Source organism: Salmo trutta, chromosome 5 (genome assembly GCF_901001165.1).
Source record: "Salmo trutta chromosome 5, fSalTru1.1, whole genome shotgun sequence".
NCBI classification, from domain to species: domain Eukaryota; kingdom Metazoa; phylum Chordata; class Actinopteri; order Salmoniformes; family Salmonidae; genus Salmo; species Salmo trutta.
This window is the reverse complement of record NC_042961.1, coordinates 17,021,564-17,033,913: the sequence shown is the minus strand read 5'-3', so window position 1 is coordinate 17,033,913 and position 12,350 is coordinate 17,021,564. Positions and strand designations below refer to the sequence as shown.

The 12,350-nt window shown below is 42.2% G+C and overlaps 1 protein-coding gene across 5 annotated transcripts in view; it reads left to right on the top strand.

Moving 5' to 3' along the window:
• The window catches only part of LOC115193762 (protocadherin-15-like), a 286,361-nt gene that overhangs the window by 187,582 nt on the left and 86,429 nt on the right, over positions 1–12,350 (top strand). For all 5 annotated transcript variants that reach the window (XM_029752726.1, XM_029752727.1, XM_029752728.1 and 2 more), the window contains 2 exons: positions 2,747–2,977; positions 9,518–9,634. In XM_029752726.1, coding sequence (XP_029608586.1) covers positions 2,747–2,977; positions 9,518–9,634 — 348 coding nt within the window. The remainder of the gene's footprint in view (positions 1–2,746; positions 2,978–9,517; positions 9,635–12,350) is intronic.

Below are 12,350 nucleotides of genomic sequence, written 5' to 3'. Positions count from 1 at the left end.
GCCTGAAACAATGCCTAAAGACTGGCCACATGTACTGGAAGCCATAGGGATCGTGAACTGGGTCATAAGTCTTTGTATGGTGGATAGGCTTTGTATGGAAAAACAGCCATTTCAAAATAAATAACATTGTTATACTTATATATAGGATTATTACACCTGCATATTAACAAACATTCATTTTTAATATGATCATTAAAATATAGTGTTGCGTAACACTTATTCATGAATTAACTATTATACCATGGCATTGATTAATGTCTGTTTCTGATTGGCTTAAAGGGAATTCTGGAGGGTGCATTATTTCCCTATAATGCATGCTATATTTGCACCATAGAATTCAATGGCTATAGTTCATTCTTACATGTTCTATGTTTGTGCTGCTTTTGAAAGCAAAAGTCGAATTGAAGATATTATTGGCATCGTTGAATTAGATTTTCATAATGGCAAGCTAGTGCCGATGGTTTGATTAGCTAACCTAATAAGTCTGTTTGGTTAGTTACCATGGCAACTACTGTAGCTGTCTAGTAAACTTGCTAGCTACTTAAGTGGATGCTGAACACATTTCTACCAGCAAATAACACATTTCTAGAGGCAAATGTGTTAAATTATAGCCATGGTATAAAAGGGATAATCAACTCGGGGCTCTATATGTTCTCTGAAAAACAATGCAAAATAACATTATGAGTTCCTATTTTACCATTATGAGTTCTTAAATAATCTAAATTAAATATTTATTCATGCAGCCATCGGCCATGGAAATTATAAGTCAAAGTGCCTAAAAACATGTAACACGTAGTTTACCGATTGCAGGTGCAGCCTGTGTCCAAAACATTGGAGTCTGGTCCAGTCATTCAACGAGATGGCCCTTACTACATTTGTGCCGTTAACGTTATGCACACTTCCTGCTCCTCGTTAGTGACCCAGGCAATTAAAGCTTCACACAACCCCAGAGCAATGTTTTATCGTGTGATCTTCTGACCAATGATGTTTCCAAGCACCGACCTTTCAGTTGAAACGTCTCATCAATATAGTGTACTGTCAAGCAAAGTCAGGGCTCGGCTGTTCTACTTCCAAATGTATGTTGTAGTCACGTAATAATCAACATGCGTGAGCTCTGTTTCAACTTCTCCCTTAATTTTGTATTACAGTGTTGGGATTGTGACTTGGGAGACATATGTACGAGATGGAATCTTGTATCTCCTGTCCAGCTTGTTAATCATCTTCTTGACGCCATCTTTGCTGACTCTGCAAATAGGAATCATGTCTTTGACTATGTGATATATTTTTATTTGTCTGCGGGATGTTTTTTCGTTATCACTAGCAGCACTCAGCCATTCCTCTCCTCACCAGCATCTAACTGCGCGCTTTAAGCGGGGACGCTTGTGATTGGCCAGCATGTGCATGCAATTCAGAGAGTGAGAGTGCCCGCTTGTGATTGGTCAGCATCCTCAATGCATGTAGGGAGTGAATGAACGAAGTCTATCGGATCTCATTGGGGGAGGGGCCGTAGTCTAGTTTTTCTTGTATTTACTGAGCGTCAAAAATAGATAATCGCAGCCTCTTGCGATATGGATATTGCACTATCAAAATCGCAATTTTAATCTGAATTTGATTAATAGTACAGCCCTATTGCCAAGCATATCCTCTTGTTGTTTGTGCTGAGGAAGAGAACCATGGGAATACCCAAGCGAGCACCAAAGCAAAGCCGGTGCAGAGGGGAAGTAATTGTAGGCCTATTCTGAGTGACATATTACTCAACTCACAAGGGAATAATGCAAGGGAGGAGGGGGGGGGGTGGATGAGTGACTGACACCTGCAACCGTGACAACACTAATCTCCCAAGAAAAACGAACAACATCTTCAGCCAGAACAGAAGCAGACAGGGATGGGGTTGGTGGTGGGAGTGACACCTGTCTGTAAAGAAGGCCCAGTGACAGACAGCCATTGCAGGCAGATGAATCTCTGATCCCCGCCTCTCTCCTCTGGAGGGATTATGTGTGTTCTCTTTTCTATTTATTTATAAATGTATTTTATCTTTTTATATTGTTGTATATTGTTACTTCCGTCACATCTCCACATCAAAGCCTTCCACCTGAAAGATTCTCACTCCCACAGATCGCATTGACTTTTTATTTTCAGTTGTCGGTTGGATATCTTTTCTAATCAGGATTTTGGTTGCTGTGTTTGTGTGTGTGTGTTTGTGTACATGCATTTCTATAATCATATTTCTCTGCCCCTAGCATAACTCCTCCTTTGATCTTAATCATTTTACTTCTAAAGGGCCAACTAAACAATTAATTTGATCAGTGCCTGTATTTATTTTATTACATTTCTACATAGTAGAAGCACTTTACACTGTGTTTAAACAAATTAGCATTCACTGAATATAGCAAACACCTATACCATTTCTCATTGCATTGCGACTTCAGTCCCTCCATCCCCCCTCTATCTATCTATCTATCTATCTATCTATCTATCTATCTATCTATCTATCTATCTATCTATCTATCTATCTATCTATCTATCTATCTATCTATCTATCTATCTATCTATCTATCTATCTATCTATCTATCTATCTATCTATCTGTCTGTCTGTCTCTGTCTGTCTGTCTGTCTGTCTGTCTGTCTGTCTGTCTGTCTGTCTGTCTGTCTGTCTGTCTGTCTGTCTGTCTGTCTGTCTGTCTGTCTGTCTGTCTGTCTGTCTGTCTGTCATCCCTCTCATCCCTCTCTCTCCCTCTGTCCCAGGCGGTGGATGCAGACCTGTTCTCCAACGTAACATACCGTATCAAATCTGCGGAGGCCAGGAAGCTTTTCTCGGTGAACCCGATCACAGGCGAGCTGTTGGTCCTGCAGACGCTGGACTTTGAGGACCTGGCTAGTATGGGCATGGGGACCAACTATACCTTCCAGGTGGAGGCCGTGGACCAGGCAGGGACAATGCCCCCCGGTGAGGCCACCGTCACTGTTCGGATCACGGTAAGACCAGCTGAAGCTTTGTATTCACTGTGTATTCACTCCCACTGCAGTACAGAGTTAACAGGTCTGTGGACTACGTTGTCAACAGGGGCCTACACTACATCCTTAAGCACCTCGATAACCCAAAGACATATGCAAAGATATCGTTTGTGGACTTTATATCTGCGTTCAATACCCATAACTGCTACAAGACAAACTCTCCCAGCTGAACGTGTCCAGTTCCATCTGTCAGTGGATCACTGACTTCCTGGCCAACAGGACGCAATGTGAAGCTGGGAAAACACCTTTCGGACTCTTTATCCCTCAGCACCGGAACGCTGCAAGGATGCGTGCTTTCACCTCTACTCACTCTACACCAATGAGTGCACCTCCAACAACACATCTGTCAAACTACTCAAGTTTACAGATGACACTACTCTGCTCGGTCTCATCACCAACGTGGAGAGGCCGACCGGCTAATGGCCTGGTGCAGTTGCAATAAACTGGAATACAACACAGATAAAACCGTGGAAATGGTAGTTGACTTCAGAAAATGCCCCTCACCATCTCTCCCCCTTGAGATTAATGGCTCAGCTGTTACTGTAGCATTGCTGAATCATTCAGATTCCTGGGGACCATCATCTCCCACAACCTCAAGTGGGAGGTTAACATCACAGCGGTCACCAATAAGGCACACCAGAGGATGTACTACTTGCCGTAGCTAAAAAAATAATAATAATCTCCCATTCAATCTTGATCCTGTTTTACCCATCAATCGTTGAGTCAATCCTCACCTCCTCCATCACCATCTTGTTTGGGTCTGCGTCTGCCCCTGCAAGGGTAAACTGCAATGCATTGTCCGGTCTACAGAGAGAGTCATCGATGCATTGTCCGGTCTACAGAGAGGGTCATCGATGCATTGTCCGGTCTACAGAGAGGGTCATCGGCTCAGGGTGACCCTTCCAACCCCGGTCACTCCCTCCTCCAAAAATTTACTTCTGGCAGGCAGTTCAGGTCAAAACCTCCCGTCACCTGAACAGTTTCTTCCCCGGGCTGTGGCCCTCACCAACTGGCCATCCTGCCCATAGACACTAAAGGAATATGCACTCTATGCTGCACACCGCATCAAGACATCTCTGAACTGTACACAAAATAACGGCACTATAATGCATTGCACTCTGTCCATTTCTCTGCATTTAGATACACTGAGGATACCAAACATTAGGAACACCTTCCTAATACTGAGTTGCACCTCCATCAGTTTGTACACCCGCTGTATATAAACTGTATAAACACTGCATATTTGCTCATTCTGTTATAGCTATACTCACTCTACCTTGTTGTGTATAATGTATGTACACTTTGTTTAAACTACGTTGTCTGTCTCTAAATGTGTCTATCACTAGCAGCACCATATCACCTTGTACAATTCTGAGTATGTGTACATTTACTTGGTGAAAAACATTGTCTCTGTTACTTCACTCACTTGTTTCAACTCATGGTGGTGACAAGTAGGCTAGTGCTTGAAGAATAAACGAGTTATAGCCCTCATCAAGGAAAAAGCACTTGTTGCTTTACATTCACAATAGTATGTACCATCATAGTCCCTAAGGACCATCAGTGATGGTGAAGGATGCATAGAACCAGCACTGGAGAAGTGGTAGTCATAGTCGGCATAACACTGTATTCACTGTGTGTCTCCTTCTCTGCAGTTACTGAGGAAGGTGTGCTGGAGTTAGTAAACAGAAAGCACAGCTTTCCTCCTTTGATTAGGATGAATAAACACTTTATGTTTCCATATACTTTCACCTCATGGTCTCCAGGCAGAAGTAGTGCTGGCAAAAGGCAACAAAGCAATACTGTTTCAGTGCCAGGAGCAGTAATTACAGTTATCTTTAGACAAGATATAGGTCGTTATCAATAAAATGTCAATACGGTGCAGAGCGTTCAATTTGACGTGCGTGCCATTTTCAAGTGATTGTTAAATAAGTGATGTGAAGTCTAAGGGCAGAAGGCAGAGTGGCTCTGGATATGTGCTCAGCCTTGGATCAGCCATAACAAAGACACAATCAGGACTGCAGTTCAAAAGTCTCTTAGCTGGCCTAGCTGAATGAGGTGATCATTAAATTGAGTTCACAGCATATAATGACATAATACCATGACTGCTATTCATGTAGAGCTAAAGTACTTTGCCCGTTAAATTACACGATCAATTGACGCTTACTGATCATTAAAAGCATGTAGTTACTTGCTGCATAACTCTGATGATAGAGCTAAATATGCGCAATGTTTTTGCATGGAATAATCTGTGATTTATAGTTCTGACTATGCTCTTCAAGAGGTGATGATATTACAAACAAGTAGTTAACATTGCCCCCCAGGAGGTAAAGTACTTCAGCGCTAGATGACTAGCAGTCGATGGTATTATGTCAATATATGCTGTGAACTCAATTTAATGATGGCATCATTCAGATAGGCCAGCTAGGAGACACTTGAATTGCGGTCCTGATTGTGTTTTTGTTATGTCTGATCCAAGACTGAGCACATATCCAAAGCCACTGTGGCTTTCTGGCGGTCGTGTTAGCCCAGTACTATTCCAGGGCTGAATGACTCATTAGCTTTGTGACTGCAATTATGGGAGGATTTCCAGACGCATGCGTTCCCTTTCCAACCTTTCATGAGATTAGCCGCTCAATCGAAACTAAGGGATTAGACGCCTCCTGTTTTGGCACACTGTGTCTCACTCTGTTTGTGTGTGTGTGTGTGTGTGTGTGTGTACATGAGTGTGTGCATGCGTAACAACACTTTTGAACTGTGACTATATTCATGATATAGAACATCCCCTAGTCTCACACTTCACCCACGGAGTTGGACAGAAAACAGTGCATTTGCTTTTTCAGCGTGTATGTGGGTTTTATTTAGCCCGATGACAGATCCGCTGACTTCCACTCTGCATTCACAATATTGCCAGGATGACAAGGGAAGCTTGGTCCTTCAAGTTGTTCCTCTGCAGGCCCAGCCTAGCTGTAGAGTGTGTTTGTCCTTCGATAAGGACAGTTTGATGCAGTATCCTTGTAGTCACCCAGGAACAGTGTTTGATAGGATCACACCCTGCTGGCAGCTTTTTGATAGGGCCAACATGAATTAAGGCAGGATGAATGGATTCACACTGGGTTCCTATGAGTGGTGATGGAGGAGGCACAATGACGTTCCTTCCTTCCTCCCTCCATATTACACCTGCTGAAGCTTTTTAAGTCTTTTGTGTTTAATTTGTTCTTGTGTTTGTTTTTAGAAAGGTTTCGTTTCCATGGAAGACCTCACGGTGATAGATTGTGTAGTCTACCGGTGTCCTTGGGTTGAGAAATAAACCTGAAAACACACGGTAGAAGCTGATAGAGCATGCTTGTGTGTGTGTGTGTGTAACTCACAAACTTTTCTCTCTTTTCTCGCCCTTTCTGAAAACACATGGTAGAAGCTGATAGAGCGTGCTTGTGTGTGTGTGTGTGTGTATTCTCCGCCTCCACAAACAGAGGAGAACACCATGGCAATACTTTGTTATTGAAAGCAGAAGCACTGAATCACCATTTGTCAGCTCAACAGAACACAAGCTGCATATAGATGGACTGGACACGTGTCTGTGAATGAGTCTTTGCCTTTCACATGAAGATCCTCTAGGTATGGTTAAATCAGATGGTTTGTTCAAGGGCACTTAGTGTCAAAGGCTCTTCTCTCTGCCGGTCAGCACCGGCCCACTTCAACCATATCATCAGAAATGTCATTATATCATATGAATCAATGTGTTGTTCAAGATCTTTAATTTTATATGTACAGTGCATTCGGAAAGTATTCGGACCCCTTGACGTTTTCCACATTTTGTTACGTTAACAGCCTTATTCTGAAATTGATTAAATTATTATCTTTCCTCATCAATCTACACACAATATCCCATATTAACAAAAGGAACACAGGTTTTTAGAAATGTTTGCAAATGTACAGTACCAGTCAAAAGTTTGCACACACCTACTCATTAAAGGGTTTGTCTTTAGTTTGACTATTTTCTACTTTATAGAATAATAGTGAAGACATCAAAACTGTGAAATAACACATATGGAATCATGTAGTAACCAAAAAAGTGTAAAACAAATCTAAATATATGTTATATTTGAGATTCTTCAAAGTAGCCACCCTTTGCCTTGATGACAGCACACTCTTGGCATTCTCTCAACCAGCTTCATGAGGTAGTCGCCTGGAATGCATTTAAATTAACAGGTGCGCCTTGTTAAAAGTTCATTTGGGGAATTTCTTTCCTTCTTAATGCGTTTGAGCAAATCAGTTGTGTTGTGACAAGGTAGGGTTGGTATACAGAAGATAGCCCTATTTGGTGAAAGACCAAGTCCATGTTATGGCAAGAACAGCTCAAATAAGCAAAGAGAAACGACAATCCATCATTACTTTAAGACATGGTCAGTCTATACGAAAAAGTGCAGTCACAAAAGCCAAGTCCATATTATGGGTAGGTGTAGGGCTGGGCAGTATACCGTATTTTATGATATACCGGTATTGATGCAGGGACCGGTTTGGGTTTGATTTGTTAAATGTGTAATGTCAATTTTTATAGTTTACTTCGCTACCTGAGTGATCTCTCTCTGCTCTTTCTCTCCGTGCCACTTTCCACACAGACCTAGGCACGCCCCGCCCCGCCCCCTCTCACTCAAGGAGCACATTTGATGTTCCTCAACCACGAGACACTTGTGTTCGGTCTGCATGATCAATGCAGCACATGCAACAATGTTGATGACTACAATGCTATTTTCAAGTTGCTTCTTAATATAAATCCACTAGTGTTCTATAATGACACTATTAGCTTGTGTTTCTTACATCAGCTAGTTTGTCTTTTCTTAGCAGCCCAAAATCTTGTGAGACACTAATTGTTAGCCGCTAATAGCTAGCTAGCTAACTAATAAATGTACTGAGTAAGAGCTAATACAGCCTGATAATACCAGAGATGGTGTAGACCTAAATCAGCATGTTTGTGCTACAGTATCTTCTAAATCAAAGAGGAATATGCAAAGCAAGAATATGTTAGCTACATGAAGTAGCTAAGAGAAAACATGCCATGAAGCCAAAGATTATAGGGTCCCCTAGGAAACACCTATCAACACTTTAGTTCCTACCCTGTCACAATAACTCCTCCCTGGCATTTTAATTCATTGTCATCTCAAACAACACTATTCAAAGTGCCCACTATTATATTCTAACTATAGAATTAGAATAGTCATTCTATTTCCATGATTACTACAGTTTTGCTCTTATTCTAAGTCAATTTGCAATTGCAACATTTGGTTAAAAATAAATCCTAGATTATTTGACCATATCAGGCAGCCCTACGTGGCAGTGTGGAAATTATCTCAATTGAGCAGTGGTGTAAAGTACTTAAGTAAAAATACTTTCAAGTACTACTTAATTTTTTTGGTGGGGGTATCTGTAGTTTACTTTACTATTTTTATTTTTTACAACTTTTACTTTTACTTCACTATATTCCTAAAGAAAATACTTTACTTTTTACGCCATACTTTTTGACACCTATAAGCACTCGTTACACTTTGAATGCTTAGCAGGACAGGAAAACGGTCCAATTATATAATACCCATGGATGTTCATTTGTTCTCCGCAATGTCTGAATCTGAGTATTTCCCCGATGATTTCTAGGACAGAAAAACATTCTAGCCGTTTTGATTGCTCTCAGAAACCAATGGATTGGGCCATTACTAGAACGATGGCGGTTTGAACATTCATAATTGGCTTTGATACTCTGATTGGTTGGAGACAATCCGATCGCTGATCACTTTGTTTTTTACAACCTCCCTAATTTTGACTGAAGTATGTAGCGAACTACAGAGCAGCAAAATAATTCAATTTAAGTCAAAGAGCAAGCAATGCAGATGTAGAAGCACAGAGGCTAGGAAAACCCCTAGAAATGCAGGAACCTAGGAAGAAACCTAGAGAGAAACCAGGCTCTGACGGGTGGCCGTTCCTCTTCTGGCTCTGCCCGGTGGAGATTATAAGAGTACATGGCCATTTAGGCCTGATCGTTCTTCAATACGTTTAAGTTGACATTCAGTACAGTTTACAGTTCAGTTTTTGTTTTTGTTCTACCTTGTTATTTTTAGTGCTACATTAATATTGATTACTGTAATGTTGTGTTTGGAGCTTGCAGGAAAGGCATTTCACTGTACGTGTGCACGTAACATAAAAATAGTGAAACTTGAAACTAATGAGTTTACAATCAGATATGAAATATGTACCACTGTCCTAGAGCAACGCCTGGGGTCATACACATCTTGCAAAGGCCAATTTCCTTGTTTTCCTCAACATAATAATGCTCCCACAGAATTTTGTCAGCTATACTTGCAGATAGCAGATCCAATCACAGTGTATAAAATAAATTGACCAACTTTCTCTTTTTTGTTTTTTAAGCGTTGGGGATACAAAATGTAAAATTCAACATTCATAGTAGCCTACAGTACTTTATGTATCTATTCCTTTTCTTTTTATTCACAGGATATGAATGACTTCTCCCCGGTGTTTAGCCAAGCGCTGTACAAAGGCCTGGTGGCCCCCAACGCAGAGAAGGGAACGGTCATCGCCACTGTGTTCGCTGAGGACCAAGACCCTCCTGTGAGTATCACTGATCGCTCTGTGACTAATGATTCATATCAAGATTAATATGTATTGGTTTTATAAAGCGAAGTTTTTAAAAACTTTTGGGGGCTGGGGATAGCAAATTCATCAGGGAACCCCTCATAATTAGAACACAACTCAAGTGAGATAAAAATAGCATCCAAGGAGTTTCTAAACCCAGAGGCACAACATTACAAGACTTCCGTGAACGCTTGTGAAACAGACCAAGCAGACCAGGCCGGTGTTTGAGAAGTCTGAGAGAAATAAAAAATGCTTCCTTATTTGTTAATTTTCTCAAGCTAAAGGCAGAGCCTAGATTCGACTCAATGTCTTAAGTAGTTGAACATGTTATTACTCCAACCTCATGAAAATATTAAATTGAACGTTTTCATTTTCGGCCTGCAAATGTGCAGTTCGGAGCAAGACGACCGTTAGACCCGATGACATGTTTCTGCGCATGAGCTTAGATAGCCAACGTTTCCATGACATCGCCTACAAGTGAAATCGGGGATTTCTATTGGAGAAACCGTTTCTTCATACTGTACTGTCTTTGGTTTTACTATGACCTCAGCAGTGCATTGCCAGATGAACCCGGTCTCGGGCCCTGGGATGGAATATTTTAATGGCCCGCCTCTTTCTCAGTTTTCAAGAAATAATGGGGCAGAGATATCTTTTCTTGTTGCAGCTTTAACATTAATATCCTGAAATTCTACATTTTTATCCATGAGGCAGAGAGAACTGCAGTTCTAAAGCTTAAATTACAGTGCATGTATGCCCCAGAAAAATATTTTGGGGAAATACAAGAAGCATTGAGTTGATAAATGTATTATTGGTGGAGTACTGTGGATACCAATATCCCTATGAGCCTCCCAGGCCCATGTTGCCCAGGGTAAAGAACATAAATTGTAGAAACTTATTCCACTGATCCCTTGGCCAAACATTTTTTAAAGGTCCAATGCAGCTGTTTTTACACCCCTTCAAATTAGTGGATTCGGCTATTTCAGCTAAACCCGTTTCTGACAGGTGTATAAAATCGAGCAAGCAGACATGCAATCTCCATAGACAAACATTGGCAGTAGGATGGCCCATATTGAAGAGCTCAGTGACTTTCAACGTGGCACCGTCATAGGGTACCACCTTTCCTGCCCTGCTAGAGCGGCCCCGGTAAACTGTAAGTGCTGTTATTGTGAAGTGGAAACGTCTAGGAGCAACAACGTCTCAGCCGTGAATTGGTAGGCCACACAAGCTCACAGAACGGGACTAGCGAGTTATGAAGCGTCTAGCGCAAAAATTGTCTGTCCTCGGTTGCAACACTCACTGCCGTGTTTCAAACTGCCTCTGGAAGCAACGTCCGCACAAGAACTGTTCGTCGGGAGCTTCATGAAATGGGTTTCCATTGCCGAGCAGCCACACACAAGCCTAAGATCACCATGCGCAATGCCATGCGTCGGCTGGAGTAGTGTAAAGCTCGCCGCCATTGGACTCTGGAGCAGATGGAGCAGATGAATCGCGCATCACTAGCTGGTAGTCCGATGGACAAATCTGGGTTTGGCGGATGCCAGGAGAACGCTACCTACCCGAATGCATAGTGCCAACTGTAAGTTTGGTGGAGGAGGAATAATGGTCTGGGGCTGCTTTTCAAGGTTCAGGCTAGGCCTCTTAGTTCAATTGAAGGGAAATCATAACGCTACAGCATACAATGACATTCTAGACGATTCTGTGCTTCCAACTTTGTGGGAATAGTTTGGGGAAGGCCCTTTCCTGTTTCATTATGACAATACCCCCGTGCACAAAGCGAGATCCATACAGAAATGGTTTGTAGACAACAGTGTGGAAGAACTTGATTGGCCTGCACAGATCTCTGATCTCAACCCAATCGAACACCTTTGGGATGAATTGGAATACCGACTGCGAGCCAGGCCTAATCGCCCAACATCAGTGCCCGACCTCACTAGTGCTCTTGTGGCTGAATGGAAGCAGGTCCCCGCAGCAATGTTCCAACATCTAGTGGAAAGCCTTCCTAGAAGATTGGGAGGCTGTTCTAGCAGCAAAGGGGGGACCAGCTCCATATTAAAGGGAAATGGAACACTTTGGGAAGTTTAAATTGTCATAGTAATGACCGACGCCAGTGCATCACTGACAGGAATCAGCAAGTTGTCTGTGGTATTGAGAGTGGATCGAAGAGCAGGATCTGCAGACAGCATTTCGCGGAGGCAGACTTCGCGATGAAGGGCACTTTCGATGCGGCAACCGGGAGTTTCCGAATGGAAAGGAGTCATAGGCCTACATTGAAGCCCTCTGCTTGCGCCTCCATTTGACATTTAGAGGGTTATGGTGTAGGGGTTACCGACCGACCATCATCAAAAGTGACTGAACGGAGGAGGCGACGCGAGTCAATGCAATGGAGCCCCAGAGGTAACGTTAACCGGTCATGGCTGTTGTTGACTAGACTAGCGTTAGACACTGGACAACTTTGTTGCAACTCTAGTTGAAGGTAACTAGCTAATTGCGTCTGAAGTGTTTTGTGTTACACCCCCCAGCAAATAACATTAGCAAGCAACTCAACTGCAACTAAAATTGCAACACAGTTTATCCGTGTACTCCTGTTATTAGGTAAAGTTAGTTACTGTAGCTAGCTTCCACCTCAGATAGTCAAGTACTGTAATACATTTTGTTGACAGATTTGTTTTTGTAATTTTTTGTTAGCTCCACC